We start from the raw sequence: 18,020 nt of genomic DNA on the forward strand, positions 1-18,020 counted from the left end.
GGAGTTAATCCCAGCACGCTCACCCAGGGCCAAAGGGACATCTCCTGTGCTCGAGCATCTCGTTACACGCTGCGGGTACCCCCCGTTTAATAGCCGCCTTCAGGGTGCCTCTTTCTGGCGAGCTCTGCGTAGCTCTGTGTACTGCAGCAGCACACTGCCTGCATTAAATCCTGCTCCGACATCCCCGGAGAGCATTCACTGCAGCTGAACCCAGTCTGTAAAACATCCAACTTGACCGAAGAGCTGGTGGTAAAGCTTATGTTTGCATCTGCAGAGCTCGTGGTGTAGCAAAACCATCCACGTGCGGCTCACCTGGAGCTATTTTCCCCAAAAACTCAAGCTGAGACCCCCACACCACTGCAGCCGTGGTGCTTGGCACCCTGGAAGAGTCTCAGCCCTGCTCCATTGGCACTCCTCTGACCTCCTGTAGCAAGAAAAGGTAGAAGGGTTGGAGACACCCAAAGGCACGCTGGGCTCTGTGAGAGGGACAGGGCAGCCCACGGGCAACAGTGAATCAGGACTTTGGGGTTGGGGGGACAGCAGCTGCTCACCTACACCTCAAGTCCCCCATGCTGGGAGCAGAGCCCTCCTCAGCACCACAGCCGGCTCTGCTGACCACAGCCAGCGCCAACAGCCACGCACTGCACTCTGCCCACGGCACCGAGAAGCTCAACACAGCAGCTCCAGCACCGGCACTTTGTTGGCAGCTCCCTTCTGTGCAGGAGCGAATGCACAGACAGATCCCACAGCTCAGCTGGTGAGCAGCTCTTTGCAGGTTATTAATGAAATCATTTACTGCTCATTGCTAGGATTCTGCCAAAACACAAGGAAAAAAAAAAAAACCAACAAAAAAGCACAACTCTTACTGCCAGCAAAACCCCTGTTACGCTGCAGGCCAGCTATTTGCAATGCCTTCTGAAAACACGGTGTGCAGTGACCCCGTGCACGGCCCGGGCTGCTCCCAGCACAGCAGTGACACGAGCATAGGGATGGCAGTGACCAACAGGCCTCTGTGCAGCGGAGCACGCAGCAGCAGAGCCGCCCTGCACGAGCACAGGGCTATGGGGCACACAGCCCCGAGCTCACAGCAAAACCCCACTGATGAATGGGGATGCAGCTCCAGCCCCAAAGCACGGAGTGCTCGGCCCTACACAGCACAGCTGCTGCTGACAGCGGCCCTTCCTCCCAGAATAGCCGAGGGAAGCAGAGCAGCGCAGAAAGGGATAACAGCCAACCTGCTAAATAGCAGATCTGATTTCAGCAGCACATCAAGGACCTGTGGAGATCAAGGAAATATATTCCTTTATACGCTCTCTGAGGGCACGCAGCTATTTGCAACCTGAAAAATAGCTGCTGTCGCTGTATATAGGAGGAATTTTCCTGAGCACAGCAGCACAGCTTTAAGGGAACAAACAAGGGCTCCAGGAGGGCACAATGCTCGCTACGTGCTCTGGCTGAGGCTGCAGGGGACGGCAGTGTCCCCACCTGGGGATGGCAGCAGGCAGTGTCCCTCCGGCCGGGCGCTCCCTGCCATGGGATCGGGAGCTCCGCGTGCACTCAGCGCAGCCATCGCCCCCCTCCCCACAGTCACGGAATAATTAATCCCCCAGAAACTCATCAGGCCCTCAGCTAAGCCAGCTCAGCAAACCCAGTGAGGAATTTCTAGGTCAGAACAACATGGAGGGGGGTGAGAACAAAAAACAAAAAAAATGAGACCATTCTACAGGGCCTTTTTTCCCCCCCCCCTGTCCTAAAGCCCAGGGATGGATCGTGCAGGAAAAGCCCCAGGACATCACAGTTGCATTTCCCAGCACCAGACAGCAGGACCACCGTGAGACCCATCACCTGCCCAGCACAGCACGGGGTGGGTGTGCAGGGAGCGCAGTGATGTGGGGCTCTGTATGACAGCTGGCCCCTTTGCAAAAAGGGCTGTCTTCCCAGAGGATTCTTGTACAAGCAACTGATTATTTGCTGGAGACAGCTCGTCCCTGAGACAGCTAGCTTGGCTTTGGGATACCCAAAGGACCTGGGGCTATGAAAGCTGCTGCTAGCAGGCAGCACACTGAACTGCAGCAGCGTGGCTGAGGGGCACACCGAGCAGAGCACAGCCAGCTGTGTGCGGCCCATACCACAGAGCCACACTGCCAGCTCATGCCCCTCACCCCGGTGGGTGTTCACCCCGCACTATGGAGACACGTGGGTGAGGCACACAGCTCCAGGGAGGTCTGAATGCCCAGCAGGAAACCTGACAGGGGACGGACTCCTGCCCAGAGCGTGGGAAGGAGGGACTCTGCAAAACCCCTTTCTCCCCTTGTTCACACAAGCTAAAACCACAGCCCTGATCCCCATCACTACAGCCTCTGGGCAAAGGTCCAACCTCGAGGAGCTGCCACAAGCAGATCCACAGATGAGAGGGTGGTAGGGACCAGGGGAGGAGAAGCAGCCCACGCTGCACCCACCTTCTCTCCCACTGCTCTGTGTGACCTGTTGGTGCACCAGGAGCACACCCTGTGCAGGCAGCCTTCAGGTGAGCTCTCTCCAGCACACCACCACCTTACTTCTTCCTCCACTCCAGCCTGCTATGCACCCCGTAAGTCCCTCCCTGCACAAGGAGTGCAGACTGTGCACACACGGTCATCGCGCTCACTGTCAGCTCCAGAACATCATCCCTCTGTTGCTGCTCACAGATCATCTTCCAACCTCATGTTGAGACAACCGTGGGCAATCAGCCCAGAGAAAGGCTTGGGGGGGGCAGGGGAAATGGCTAGGCAAGAGCAGAGCAAGGGTCAGTCCCCGCATTTCGCAGGCTGCATCCTACCCCCCATCACCACTGCAGGGCAGGAGCAGCACAGCTCAGCCACAGAGGGATGCTGGAACCCCTCACACCCACTCGCACTCTGCCCAGAGCCCCACCGAGGGCGGGGGTGGCTGCAAACAATCCCAGCATTGAGATCCCACCCGCCCCATCTGCAGCTCCACGGGCCAGCAGCACACAAAGCCAACATCGGCCCATGGCGAGCCTTGCCAAGGCAGGGACAGATCAGCCTTTGTGTGCGCCGAGGCAAAGTTAGCTTTGGGGGACAGGCTGGATCGCTCAGGCTCTGGAACCTGCGCTTGGGCTGCTTTCCACGTGGAGGGCAGCAGCTCACGTGCGGATGACAGCAGAAGTCACCAGCACTCTCCTTCTCACTGACCATGCGTGGGAAGAGCCAGGGGTCCCACCAGCTCTGGCACAGACACGGGGTCCTTCAGCACAGAGACACAGGGTTATGCACATCTCACCCTAAGCCATTCATCACCCACACTCTCCTTTCACCCCAAGCTGGGAGCAGCAGCTCTTTGGGGACAAGCCCAGCAGAGCCCCACACTCTGCTCTCAGACCCAACCCACCCCATCCCTTCCAGCACTTGGACTTCACATCCACTCCGGCAATGACTTCCAGATGCAAAACCACAACCCTCCCCCCGCCAAGGACAACGGACCTTCTCCCATTTCCCCTCTCCCTGCTGTTGCTGGAGCTGCACACAGGACAAGCACAGCCCACCTGTGTGCCCTCAGCCACGCGCTGCTCCCAGGGGATCCCAGCACTCAGCAGTGCCCACCAGGATCTCTGGACTGCCCAGCCCTGAGTGTGCCCCCCCCTTACAGGTAAACTGCAGTGAGGACACAACCTCCCCCTCCCCCCCAGCAAGCTGGGTGCCTCCGACATCCAGCTGAGGAACAACTGGTGCATGCTGCCCTCCTTCTGGGTGACCACCAGCCACTGGATTGATAACGGATTACATTCATTAATTGATTATATCAGTTCCTTATTTAACAAGAGAAGGACGCGTGAGCAACAGCTACGTGCTTGTACTTCCATACATCTTCCCTCCCTGGCACTCGCAGACAGATATATTAGGGCTTCCTGCTGACCTCAATAAATATGCATGGCTTGGCAAGAACACCCCACACGTTTACTTACTGCATGCTGACATTCATTTATTATTACAGGGACGTATTCTCATTAGCCTGAAACCCAGAACGGCGAGAGATGAGACGCCACACGCAGCAGGCAGGAGCAGCAGCCACCTACAGCAAAGCAAACAGGCAGGGCAGGGAAATGCACAACGACAGAGCAAGGGGAGCTCAGCATAAAGCCTTCCTCCATGACAGATCACAAAGGGAAAAAAAATCCCACTACAAATAGGCCTTTTTCGGGGCTTTTTCTGCATATCACAACGGCACTCTACCTGCGTGTCTTTCTGCTCAAAGCTCCTTTGCTTTCAGCCTCCAACCCTCAGTGTGTGTATCACTGAGCTGCCCGGCGTGGATTCACCCCACGACAGAGCCACACCTGCTGATAAGCCAGGGCTGCACCGCTGCATCTGTATGGATGCACACAACCAAAGGAACTGCTCTCCTTTGCTCCCACGTTGGCTGCGGTGCTGAAGGAGCAGAAAGCATCTGGCCAGAAATGGCCTTCCTCAAAGCCATGCAGAAAAATCCACGACTGTCAGGTGGAAGCCTTCCTGCTTGTGAATTGGAGACTGCAGCCAAGGAAGTGGTTAGTGCTAACCAGTGCGTCTGGCATGCAGGAAGGTGCCAGGGAAATGTTGTTTATGATGCAGCCAATGCCCTTAAGCACTGGGAAAGGCTTCCAGCTCATTACCCAACACAGGCATCCCTCGGACAAATTAGGGATTGGAAAGTCGTGTCTGCAGAGCAGCCCTTTCATTTACCTTAAAACGACCTACAAAAGGAAGACGACACCACGCACGCCCTTCCCGGCCATCCTCACCACAGCACTGCTATTAACAACCAGAATGGGACGGGGTTTGGGGACCTGATGACACAGCTGCTCCCTGCAGCCCAGGGAACGCTTTGATCGGAGCAGGTATACCAGCCCAGCAGCCAAAAGTGGAGTCAGGGGCAAGTCTGGTCCCACAGCCTCAAAGCTCTGCTTCCCAGGGGGGATCCGTCCCCCAGCCCAGGGCATTAGGACCAATGCACACCCACCCAGCAGCCCATGCAGGACCCCTATGGAAAGTCACGCTTGCCTTCTCCAGAGCTGGGCTCATACACCTTTGGGTCGTCCATCAGCTTGTTGCCTTTATGGCTCAATCTCGCGTGCCGCTCACAGCGAGGGGCGCTGATTTGTGCCTTGATGACTTCACTTCTTTCATATGGAGCGCTCACGGCCAACAGCGGTGCAGAAATGGACCACTTCGGGAGAAGAAAAGGAGGAAAATTCCCTTTTGCCACGAAGAAATACAGTCCTATTTGAGAACTCCTGGGGACTCGGGTCGTTTGTTCTTGCTTTTAATCCGCAGTCACTGAAAGAGGTTGGTGCCCATTGCTCACCAATCAAGCACCTTCGTTGGAAACGCACGCTCCCTGCTCCAGCACCAGCAATCAGAGCTGCTCTCATCCCTTCCAGCACGAGGCCTGGGGCTGCAGCAGAGCCCAGCAGCACACCACGGCCCCTGCGGCAGAGGAGCAATGGAAAAGCTGCCCCGCACTGCACCGTGACGAGGGCACATGGAGGAAGCACGGCAGCCCTACGCTCACCGGCACTCCATCGGCCACGGTCTCCTTCTGTGATCTGAGAGAGCCGCAGCTCAGAAGCCCTCCCCTCTCCAGGACAAAGGGCCGCCACCAAAGCAGCCCAGCACAGCTGTGCTCCCCCAGCAGTGTCAGCCACAACTCCTCCGCCCGCGGGCAGGGAAGCAACGAGCATCAAGAAGGGCTTTGTCTGAGAGCATCCCGGCCAGTGCACGTGCAGCGCGCGCTTCCTGAGGAGGGCTGGGGAGGGGGGGGGACCCTGAACTTGAGGCACCGTTTCCTCCCGCAGCTCCACTCGCTCTTTGGCTTCTAAAAATAAAAGCAAACACTGAAGAAGAGCCCTTTTGGTTTTCTATTTCTGCTGTGTCAGTTTGCTGGTAGGAAGGGCTCCTTGGAGCAGCTCTGCCCATACCCCGGGAGCACAGAGCAGCCCCAAAGCAGCAGCAGCTGTGGGGTGCTGCGATGGGGCCTGAGGTGTGGGTGAGGGGCTCCCATCTGCACCATGCTGACCTCCTCTCCTCACCCACAGTGTGGGAGAGCTCAGTCTGAGCCGCTCTGCTCCCCTCAGCAATGCCTGAGAGCATAAGGAAAGCCGGCAAAGTGGCTTTTCTTTCTTTCCCCTCTTCCCCACACGTATCACACAGCCCATGGCAGGCTGTGCTGGCTGACAGTGCCAGGCTGAGCCTGACAGCCCCACGCAGCCAACATCACTGCTGACCCACGAGCACAAACTTCCTCAGCAGGCAGCTGCTGTGATCGCAGCACCTCACTGCTCCACCGCTTGTTTGTTCAGGCTCTTCCTCCACCACTGAGCAGCCGTGCAGAACTGCAGGGCAACGAGACACAAACACAATTATTTCCTTTTTGTTGACCTGCATACGGAGCAAACCAGCATCAATTATAGCCCAGAGCTTCAGCTGTCCTCCCAGATTCCATGAAGTTGCTTGTCTAAGCAAAACCCCACAGCAGAGCCTGGCTCCCCACCGCAAAGCGCTTCCCCCACACCCTCATTAACGCTGCTTAAATCCACCAGTGCCAAGAACCAGCCCACCAGAACTAAAATACAGAGGAGATGAGTATTCTGCCCATCTCACTGCTCTGGCTGCTTGCACCATGGGACACGCCATTGGCCCGGGAAGGAAATCCCAGCCTTGGGAAGGACAGGTGTGAGGAGCAGTGGCCGGGAGCAGCCATCCTCCCAAAGGCAGCTTGCAGGGACAGCAGGGCACTGGTGTGGGACAGATGATGTGGTGGACCCCCAGCTCCCTCCTGGCAGCAGGCAACAAACCCTCACAGCAGCCTGCAAACACACAGAGCAAAACCCAACAAAAAAAATACATTAACTCCTAAATGGTCCCCTCCTAAGCGTGAGAAGCACACGTTTGTTCTGTATTTCCCCCCCCCAGGAGCAAGGATGGTGGCCCAGGAGTACTGGGCCCGGCTGGGGGCACCAAGGCAGCCCCACAGCTCACCCACAAGACACGATCAGAACAAAAATCCTGGAGCCTGAGATGCAATGCCAGGAGTGGAGTCCAGCAGCAGCCATGGTACAAGGTATGGACGTGGGGATGTGGCTGTGCCCACACTGCTGGGAGTGCTGCCAGGTGAGATGATGCCAGCTGCCTGGTTCCCCCAAGCAGCAACCCCAGCAGCAGCAACGTGGAAGAACAGCACCATCCGTACAGGAGGGCCCATTTATCATGGCTGTAAAATTTATGATGCCCTTACGTTCCAGTCCTACCGGGATAAGCTGCAATCTATTCTTAGGCTGTGCAGCTGCCATTTACAGGTGCATACCCACAGCACATCAGCTGCTCCTTGGCCCACCTCGCAGCCCAGAGCAGCCGAGGCAGAGGGACGCTTTACTCATTCTCCTCTCCGGGCAGAGCCATGGGGAAGCTTTGGCTTCTCTCCAATCTTCACCTTAATTTACACCAGTGCGCTTCCTAACACTGGCATCACATGCAAAACCAACAGCAGATGCTTGCCAAAGCCATTGGCACCGTGGCTCCAGGCAGAGATGGGCACACTGGGGCAGGTCGCACCCTGCAGCCTTCTCCCTGACAGGACCTGACCTCCAGGCTCCAAAATGCAAGCGTTGGAGCAGGACAGCATCCCAGCTGCACAGCCACCCCACACAGCCAGGCCACAACATGGGCAGCGAGCGCTGGGCAATGGGGAGGAGAGGGGGGCAAAAACAAGCCCCTATCTTTCCTGCTCACAGCCCCATATGTGCACATCACATTACATGCAGGTGCTGCGGTTGTACCCAGGAGGGGCAATTATTAGAATACCTGTCCCAGTTAATTATTGCCTGGCCAACTATTTATGTTTCTATGTGGGCACAGCCTCGTTTGGCTCCAGGGAAGGAGGCGTGAGAGGTGCACACACTGCCATACCAGCAGAGCCCACACATCCCCATGCACTGCTCACTTGCACTGAGGGCAGGGCCTTGCTGCAGAGACAGAGGGTGATGGGCCAACCCAGCCCAGCAGGGACATGCCACCCCCAGTGCCCCATAGGGCAAAGTCCAGCTCGGCCACACATGGCACAGAACGTGCCACACAGCTGAGGCTGCGGCAGGATTGTGCACCTACAGAGAGAGTACTTGGAAAGTCATCAGTCAGAAGGGGTGGAAATTATTTTATGCATCATTAAAAGGGAAGAAAAAAAAAACAACACCGAAAACAGAACATGAGAGAAAGCAGCCAAGATAAGATCAAGTGCACATCCTCAGAGCCTCAAGCCAGTCTCAAAATTAAGTCCCTAGGTAAGAATACCAAATGAACTGCTACCTTGCTGAAAAGCTTCCTCTACAAGAGCATTCATGTTCAGGACTCGCTGTGTCCAAGCTCTTTAAAGCAGTTAATGTGGCACCAAGCAGGAAAAATAAAGAAGTGAGCCCAGTGCAAACCTTTCCTGCGCAGCACTGCAGCTCTGCCAGGCTGCCCTCAGGCCAGGATGAGCTGTGCCTGTGAGACGGAGAGCCGCCAGTGCTCCGGAGTGCTGCAGTCCTTGCAGCGTGCCCACAGCCCTGCAGATCTCACAAGGAGAAGCCCCAGGTGGGCTGTGAGCATCACCCTTAGCGAGGAGGCTGCCGAGCACACCGCATGGCACAGCCCCAGCCCCTCTGCCATAGGGCACGTGGAGGATGGTGGTTGCCCTGAGTCGCTGCCCGCTGACTCACTGAGCCAGGCTGTAGGCAAGGAGATGCCATGGTGACACCGGCTGAGCGTGACTGCCCCAACAGGAGCCTCCAGCACAGCAGGGGCCGTTGGTCACAGCCATCACCCCCACTTTGCTGAGCCCTGCCCTGCTCCCAGCAGAACCAAGCAGAGCTGTGCCACCACCACCACCCAGCATGCTGAGGACCCAAATGGAGAGCAGCAGGAGGTGACGACACCACCAAAAAAGCAGCAAACCCAGAGCATGGGCAGCACCGGTGCCCCCAGCCACACACCGAGCCCATCTGCAGGGCACGTAGCTGTACCTGCACCAAGCTGCCCCTGGCACAAACCCAGCCCTCTGTGAGTGCTGCACATCCCAGGGAGAGAAGGGAGAGGTGTCCCCCTCCCCCAACCTCCCCCCCATCCCACCCACACACACCCCAGGCAAACAAAGAGCTCTGCACAGGAAGCGTGGAAGGAGCACAGGAGCACTTTGCTTTGGGAGCAACAGACAGAGGGTCACAGCTCTGCTATCAGAGCCAAGGAGATGACGGAGAAGCAGGGAAGGAGCCAGAGGGAAGCTGTATAAATAGCAGCATTGTCCTTGGTGTCACAGGACATCAGATGTCAGCTACGATCCCTCACTCCAGAGTGGAAGCCTCTAATTGATTCCCATCCGACAGTTTCTTACCCAGTAATTACCATCCGCCCAAACAAGCCAAGTAAATACGCTTTTTTCTGCTATTACAGCCAGCAACAAATCATTGACTTGCAATAGAAACAGCATAAACAGCAGCATTTCTCCAGGCCGGATCTCCTGCTGCTCCCTCACGGATGCTTGGCCAACCCCGTCCCCCAGCAGCCCCCGCCCAGCTCTCCTCAACCAGGGGGGGAGATGCTGCGTGTCCCACAGCACAGGGGCTCTGCAAGTGCCTCTGCTCACCTTGAGGGAAGCTGGGGCTGGACAGGCAGCTGCTGGGATCAGGGATGGATATGAGAAGAACGCTGCTTCCCCACGGGAAGGGGAAACACTTCTCCACGTGCACTGCCACAGTGCCCCTCTACTGCAGCCCACTCTGCTGCCTGCCCCACTGCCACAGAGAAGCAAACAGCGGGAACAAGCCCATGTCCTTGGATTTCTTCCCACTGCAAGAAACACGATCCGGTCACTCGAGCCTAGTGCTGCATTCCTTACTCTTCACACTGCTGTTTACAAACATACCGCCCTTCTGCACAACGCGGCACAAACAGCAACAAAACCTCAAGCCATGCAAAAGTGACAGGGACAACAGAGGGAACATCAACCCAGAGCGGGTGTTATCCCGGGGAGAAACCATCTAAAGGAGCAGAGATGACCTCTTTCTCACAGGCCGTTTCGCTTTCAGGTTGAAGGGAGCAAGAACGTCTGAGTGAGCTCCTCTGTGAGGCCACCCAATAGTGACACCAGCTCATTTGAGCAGCACACAGCACACCCCAGCCTCCCACTGAGGGCTCCTACAGGAGGCAAAACCCATTCTGAGTAGAGGAAGCTTGAACCCGAGTAGCAAAAGACCTCCGAGGATCAGAGCACAACCCCACACATGGTCAACCAAACCCAAACCCTATTCCTGGAACAAGTGTGTGAATTCCGGCTGCCTGGGTGCTGTGCCATCCGTCCCCATGGACTCACCCAGCACCAACACCACTGCATGGGTCCCCTCTGCTCTGACCAACAGCATGGCTTGAACTGCTGTCACCACCCCAACGTGCGACCGGTGCAGGAAAACCAACCACACTTCTGCCACGGGAGCACCGCGGTGGCAGCGCTGCACCAGAGAGCTTTGCTTAAACACTGTGATCCCAGTGTAAGCTACAGCTTTGCTTCCTGACATTTGCAAAAGCCCAAAGCACTCCGCTTGGAAGGAACCCAAAGCGAAAAAGAGGGAAGGAGATGCGTGTTCTTCAGAGATGATTGCTGAGAGCTCCCGAGACCTTGCACTTTTACAGAGGCCCTCCACATGAAGCACACAGTGCTTCTTAAGCATGCGGCAGAGACCGAGGTTAGATCTGAACTGCAGCCACGCACTGATAGCAGCCCCATGGTCAGCACCCACAGGGAGCCGCAGGCAGATCAACACCACAAGGACCAAAGGTCCGAGCCTACCATAGGCCTGTTGACAGACATTTGAAAAGCAGGGACCAGACAGGATGAGCAGACCCTGGGAGATGTGTGAAGCCAACCTGCTTCTTTCCCAAACCCACTCTGACATCGTTTCTCCCAAAGATCCTTTCTCCATTTGGATTACAAGACCTGTTAATGGGCAGAACACAGCCTAAAGGTTCACCACTGCTCCCTGCGTGTTTGGAAATGTGGCCATTGTTTCAAGAGAAACAGAAAACTCCCCAATAAGAGGGGGAACTTATGATCCCTTAAAGCTGTAATCTTCTCTGCACCATGTGTGAAAGACACACTTGTTGTGTTTGTGGTGCAGGCAGAGCTAAGATTTATGGTGTCCTTCAGCTGCACATTTCCTTGCTCCGAAGCATCCAGCAGGAGATGACCCCACCAAGCCCCGGCTGCACGCTTCAGCACAGCATGTGCACAGAGCACAAACAGCTCCCGGGCATCCCAACCCCATTAATGCACCACAGCCACCAAGCATCCTGCCAAGGGGTGCTGCTGGAGCATCAACATCCCTCCAACAGCTCCAAATGCACCTGGCCAGGCTGCTGGCGGCTTTATGATGCCCCTTGCATGGGGCTGTACCATCAGCACATGGGTGAGGGGCTCAGCACCCACCTGCATGGGACAGCAGTCACCGGGCTGTGCGCCGCAGGCAGTGGCAGAGCCCCATAGGGAATGGCTCAGCCCCTCTGCAGGGCGCTTCACTTCTGTACCTGAAAAGCAGAGCAAAAGAAAAAAAAAAAAAAAGGACCACGCGACACAGAAAGGGAAATCTCAAGTTTCTCAGCTCTCTTCTCTCTGAGAACTACAAATATTTGCAGTGTTTTATCCAATATTCCTCCGCATTTGCCCAAGGTCTAAAGACAGATGAAGGGGTCACATGCACCTCAGATATAAAGATTTCATGAGGTTTTCGCCTTTCCTCTGCACTGATGACCTCCATCCCCACAGCGCAGTGGCACAGCCCACGTTACGCCGGCACAGCAGCACAGCTGGGCTTTACCTGCAGGCAGGCAGGCAGGCAATCCATCAGCAACACCCAAAGCAGCCCTTCCCAACCACGCTCTCCCTGCTCCATTTCCTCAAGAAGCGCTCCCGACCGATGCCGGCAGTTGCACGGCCGGGCTCTGGCTCTCTTCCCACAGCCTGTTTTCAATCATGTGTTAAAAGGGCGAGCAGCACAGAAACAAATCCGTACTAAAGGTCGGGGAGCTTCCCCGCTCCACGCAGCGGAAGGAAGGCCCTGCTGGCTGCTGGGCAGAGCTCGGCATAGGGCGGCCATCCTGCACTCCGGGCTCCTTGCTGCGCCCACCCGGGGCTGCCACCTGCTTCCTGCAGCCAAAGAGTCAGCAGAGCATGGCTTGGATAGGAAAGGACCCCACAGCCCATCCAGTGCCATGCTGTGGGCTGGCCACCCCCCAGCTCGGGCTGCCCAGGGCCCATCCGTGGCCATGGACATCCCCCCCCCCCCAAAGCTCTGGGCAGCAGTGCCACGGCTTCACCTCCTCCTGCGCACAGGGCAGGCAGGGCCGGTGCCAGCTGGGAGCCACGTGCCATCCCCCACAGCACTGCCATACAGCCACACATGCCGCCTCCCACCTCCTACTGCTCCCTGCACAACAGAGCCCCCCAGACTGCCCAAAAGCATCACAGCCAGCCCCAGGGGACAACATTCCAACCCACCTCAGGTGCACCCCCACAGCAGCCCCTCCAGCACCTCCTCTCCTGCTGCACGATCTCCCCGTGCTCTCCTCACCACATGGGCAGCCCCAGCTCAGTAGCACCAACTAACCAAGCTTGCTGCAAGGAGCTGCCTCCGTCCCCGCCGCTTCCTCCACCAAATCCCACCTGAGAGAGCTACGAGCTCACCCTTTGTGCCTGGAATTAGTTCTTCCCACACTGTTCTGGGCAACCCATTTGAGAGAGAAGCACAGAAAAGACCCCAAGCCAAAGCAAACAGCCCCAGCAAACACAACAGCACAGGGCTCGTGTTCAGAGTCAGGAGCTGCAGAGCGCATCGGGACATGCTGGGCTGCAGCAGGAATGGTTTCCTGCCCACGTTGGAAATGCCACAGCATCCCCAGGAGCAGCAAACCCAAGAAGCAGGGCCCAGGCTGGGATGGGAAGAGCCTGAGCTGGCTCCATCAGCCAGGCCCCAGGCAGCTCCCACACTGCAGTAAGGAGCAGTGGGAGCAGCGTGGTGCAGCTCAGGCATGGGGTGCAGCAGCAGCAGAGACACCAGCACAGACCTGAGACTGCAGAGCAGAGGGGTGCCCAGCAGCGCACACCCACACCACAGACACAAGACAAGCTGCAGTGCAGGCAGCACTCGGTGTGCTCTCATCACATCGTGCACTTCTGCCCAACTCATTTTGTTACAAAGGGAGAAGAATCGGAAAGGTACGCTTCGAGCTGCAGAAAGAGGAGCTGCTGAGAAAGAATAGATCAAAGGTCTGTCATTTGAAATTAATTAACTCAAACCGAAACTGTTAACGTAAATTAAAAATTCAAGCCACATGTGCAGCTTCATTCACTTCCAAGTCATTTTCAAGAACCTGCAGTGCTGCAAGATAAGTTAATCACACATTCCATTAATTTGCGGCATGCACAAAGGTTAACCTCCACTTAATTAGAACTAATTTCGATTCTGCAGGAACGGGGCAGGCACACCTTGTAAGAAATCCCCTCCACATCACATTACAGCTCAGTGAGGGGAGCTGCTGCTCCCTGCTCCACCCCTGCTGCTCTCACCTGGCAAACCGGCCTCACCGGGACCCAGGACCCAAAGTGGCAGCCTGGGAAGGCTCCTGGCAGCTGTGCCTCAGGCCAGGCTGAGCACCCCCACCCCACCCCCCACCCCCTCCCACCCTCAGCTCTGCCCCCCCCAGCCTGGCTTCATGCACGCTTCTGTTTGAGCCATGCACAGAAACACACTGCGGGGGGAGGCCTCCAGCCTGATTAACCCAAATTGATGCAAAGCAGAATTCAAAGGGAATTAAAGACATCCACGTTGGAATCTTTTAAAAATATGCCTAACCCAGTTTAAAATCCCAAATCCCCAACTTGGCTGGAGTTCCCTGCAAGCAGAAGGCTTTGCTACAGCTTGGGGTGGGCTGCACACCCACTCCCACCCTCTGCAGCCGCTGGACCCCACAGCCAGGAACACATCAGTGGGGACACCCACTCCTGCCCCCCCCCCCCCCCCCCCCCCGGTGCCCAACAGCCAGCTCAGCCTGCATTGCAGGGCACAGTCAAGATGCTGCTCACAGACGGATGGGGATGGGGCTGTTCTTGGGGACAGAGAGAGCCCCCTGCAGTGACCACAGCACTGAGTACTGACCCCCCTGCATGCTGCCAGCCTGGGGACAGTGACAGCGACCTACGCACAAAGGACAGAACAGCACATTTACCTTCTCACCGCCTTCACTCTGACCCTCGAGCCCCATCCCGCCAGCACCAAGCCAAGCAAATCAGTGACTTCATCGCTGCTTCCTTCACCTAACTCGCCCTGGGAGACCCCACTGCTGCTTTCCAGCACTCAGCATCCTCCGCACACAGCTGCACAGCCCCCGCTTCCTTCCTCCCTGCAGGCCCAGAGCTCGCGCCCACCGCCGTTTGACCTCAGCCTCTCCTCCTCCTCCTCTTCCTCCCGCTGCCCCATGGCCGGGTTTGGGGATGGGCAAAGGCAGCAAGCGGCAGCTTGCACCCCCCGACCGGTAAGGCACGTGGGGATGGTGCAGTTTGGGAGGAAATACTGCTCTAGGAGATAAATAGCCGGCGTGCCAGGAGGAGCTGCTGACACAAGGCGATGTCACACACTGCCACCTTTTGCTTCGCTCCAACCTGAGCAGCAGGCGCCCACCAAAGAGCAGCAGCATCCTTCCAAACACGTTGGGATGAAATGCACGGCATCGTTTTGAAGTGACAGTAGCACAGAAGCAAGGTCGGCATTTCCTGAAATGAAAAAGCTTTCATTTTGTCCTGCCTCCATAAACACCTCCTTCCCCGGGCCCTGAGCAAAGCCGCACGCAGTGCCTGGCAGCACCGCACCTGGAGACGCTGCACCCCTCCCAGCACACACTGCCCGGAGCAGGAGCTGCCTTCCTGCTGCCTGCATACACCAACGGAGCAGCTCTGAAGGCTTAACCTGGAACCGGGAGCTCCAGGACAAGCAGTCCCATTGCCAACCCCACCAGCATTAAGACCCCATATGTGCACAGCCCGCTGCATCTGAGGACAGCCGGGCTCACGGCACAGCGCTCAGCAGGGCCGTGCACACACTTGTGCTGCTCTCAGGGCAGAAGGGAATTGTTTAAACCACGCAGCCCCACACATCGTGTTTGCTGCTCTTTTTTTTTTTTATTTTTCTTTTACCATTATTAAACTTGGAGGTTTTACGAGCTTTCACAGCTCCGTTTGCCTCCTTAATTGGCGCCACTGTTTTTAACCCTGCTGCCGGAGCTGCATTGCCATGGTTACCCACACAAGCCTCAGCGAGCAGGAGGTATTTTTAGAATTGCCAAAATGCACATCTCCAACAAGCGGGGCTGTGCCACACAGAGCTCTGCTCCTTCCACCACACCAGCATTAAAATGAGGGAAATTCAAAAGTCACTGCAGGAGGGGCCCCCAGCACAGCTCCCACACACCCACTGGGAGCACTGTGGGACAGCTCAGCCTGGGGACGTTGTGGCAGCCACCCACTGCAGACCTTCTGGTCAGGAAGGAGCAGATGAGACCTCCCAGCCCCCCAGAAACATCACCGTACTGTGTGAGCAAGAGCTGTCCGGCAGTCACGGGGCACCTCGCCAAGAATGCCCACACGTGGACTCAACACTGCTTAGGGTTCACATCATAGATTTAACATCCCCAGGGCCTGGATGGTGCAGCGATGCATTGGTTCCTGCACCAAGCCAAAGAGGTACCCATGAGCAATGGTTGCCCTGCTAGCTCCTGCTCAGCTTGCAACCGCCTCTCCACCATCACCCTCCATCTCTCACAGCAGCAATTGCAAGCTCTGCAACCAAGACCGGATACATCATCCCACCCCCCCCAAGGAAAAGGAAAATACACCTATGCTGGCAGCTGGCTCTGGGTGCACCACACACCTGGAAGGACACCCCCCGCAGTGCCGGAGCAGTCTGCCTGCAGCGACGCTCGCACTGCCCCAGCTCTTTCCTAAGGACACAAGTAATTACGGAGCACTCTAGCTACTAAACCTGATTAGAGCAAAACAAATTTGGTTGCAATGATCTGACCTTGTTAACGACGTGCGTAGCTCACTGACAACGTTTTGCTCTTACACGGTGATGTCCTTCTCTAGAGCCCAAGCTGCTTTATAAAGGAGCCCAGCACGTTCCCACAGCCCCATTTTGCTCAAGAGGGAACCCATGTGGGCACCCGCACAGCCACAGCGCTGCTCCCTGGGAATCAGAGCACAGCACAGAGCTGTAACCGTGGATGGGAAGCCCCTCCTGGCTCGACCAGAGCAGCAGCCGCAGCGCTGGCACTCAGAGCACCCAGACTGGTACTGCCCGTTTCCTCCTCCCTCTCCACAAATCCAAGCACCGCCTGTTCTTGAATGAAGAGAACAACTTTGGACATCCAGACTCGCAGTAAAACCCCACAGCAGTGATACAGACTTTGCCATTCAGCGCCCTGTGATGCTCCACAACACGGTTATAACCCCCAAAAACACCCATTGGAGCCGCCAACCCAGAGCTCTCGGACACCTCTCCTCTTCTCATGGCCATCAGTCCCAAAAGAAAACCACAGCTGTCCTGAGGTCAGTCCCTCCCACCCTGTCCCCACTGCTCACCAGCACTCACTGGTTGCTAATGACCAAGGTCTTACCACTGTGCTCCTGAATACAACGGTTTTCCCTACCTCATAGGCTCAGCTTATGACCCCAGAAAAGCACTTAAGGAAGATCTTGACCCAACTTCCCCCTCCATACTCAGCTGAAGGGATGTTTTTACAGCAAGAAATAGGAGAGAAGAGCATCCAAGGCAGCTAAGCACAGCCAGAGGACTTCCCATTTTCATGACACTCCGACACGTAGCAAAGGGAGCTCACAAGGGGAAGCAGCAGAACAAACATCTCAGGGATTCATGGACTCTGACCCACATTTGCACACTACAAGGAACGAGATGAGGACAGGGAGCTGCCCTACACTTACCTGCACACAGGAGGCTCTCTCAGCACAGGTACCGGGCAATGCTGCTGGCCCTGGGTGCACTCTGTAAATGAGAGAACAGAGTTTTACACCACCTACATCCATCACACACGTGCCCCAGAGTGGATCCCAGCACGGCAGCAATTTGCAGGTTCACAGGGTGTTAACCTGGGTGCACTGAAGCACGTTTAGCTGCAGGCGAAACAAGGCAGATTGCTGCCTTTCACTTGGGGAGAGGGCTTACAAAGACTGAGTGCCCAGAACAGGAACAGCACAGACACTGCAGTCCCAGGGAGCTAAAGGAAGAGATGACAGCTTGGCAGCAGCTCGAGCAATGCACACAGGGAAACACCGCGTCTGCCAGCACACTGCTCTGCACAGCAGGACCCAGCAGCAGGCAGGATGGTGCCAGAGGAGCCCAGCAGGGCCAGGGAAACATTTCAGGCTGTACCCAAGTTACCCAAGGTGAAACTTGGGTACAGCCTCAGTACCAAGCCCACCTCAGGACCAAGCAGTCCTCGGCCCTCTGCATTTCATCGGTCCCCTCAAGCTACTGCTTCTTCCACAGGGAAACCCTCCCCCACATCTGGAAGCGCCGATGCTTTGATAGTTCTCCACGAGCTCCCCGGCCCCCAAACCCACCCACAGGTGAGCAGAGTTCTCCCAGTTCCCCTTCTCAACTCTACAGCCACACACACAGATCCTCCGAAGTGGAGGAAGGCAGCCTGGGACCCAAACCTCACCTCACACCACATCAGTTCTGCCACACATCCAAAAGCAAAACTGCACCAATCTCTCTTCCCCAACCTCACTGCCCTCCTGCTTATCTCTGGGCATCCCCCAGAAAGCAGCACTCTGGTTCTCTGGAGAGCACTGCTGTGTCCATGCACTGGTGCAGCACCCCAAGCACTGAGTGCAGGTCTGGGTGCCATGGTGACAGGACATACAGCTCCCGGAGAGCATCCAGAGGA

At 56.6% G+C, this 18,020-nt stretch overlaps 1 protein-coding gene across 9 annotated transcripts in view; it reads right to left on the minus strand.

Moving 5' to 3' along the window:
• ANKFN1L (ankyrin repeat and fibronectin type-III domain-containing 1-like) overlaps positions 1 to 18,020 on the minus strand; it is a 134,202-nt gene that overhangs the window by 105,331 nt on the left and 10,851 nt on the right. For 8 of the 9 annotated variants that reach the window (XM_025155149.3, XM_015294759.4, XM_046900777.1 and 5 more), the window contains one exon: positions 17,053 to 17,113. In XM_025155149.3, coding sequence (XP_025010917.2) covers positions 17,053 to 17,113 — 61 coding nt within the window. Of the gene's footprint in view, positions 1 to 14,285; positions 14,486 to 17,052; positions 17,114 to 18,020 lie in introns of those variants that run through there. The other variant, XM_015294765.4, reaches the window with a different exon arrangement.

The sequence above is a fragment of the Gallus gallus genome, chromosome 14, assembly GCF_016699485.2.
Source record: "Gallus gallus isolate bGalGal1 chromosome 14, bGalGal1.mat.broiler.GRCg7b, whole genome shotgun sequence".
In the NCBI taxonomy this organism is placed as follows: domain Eukaryota; kingdom Metazoa; phylum Chordata; class Aves; order Galliformes; family Phasianidae; genus Gallus; species Gallus gallus.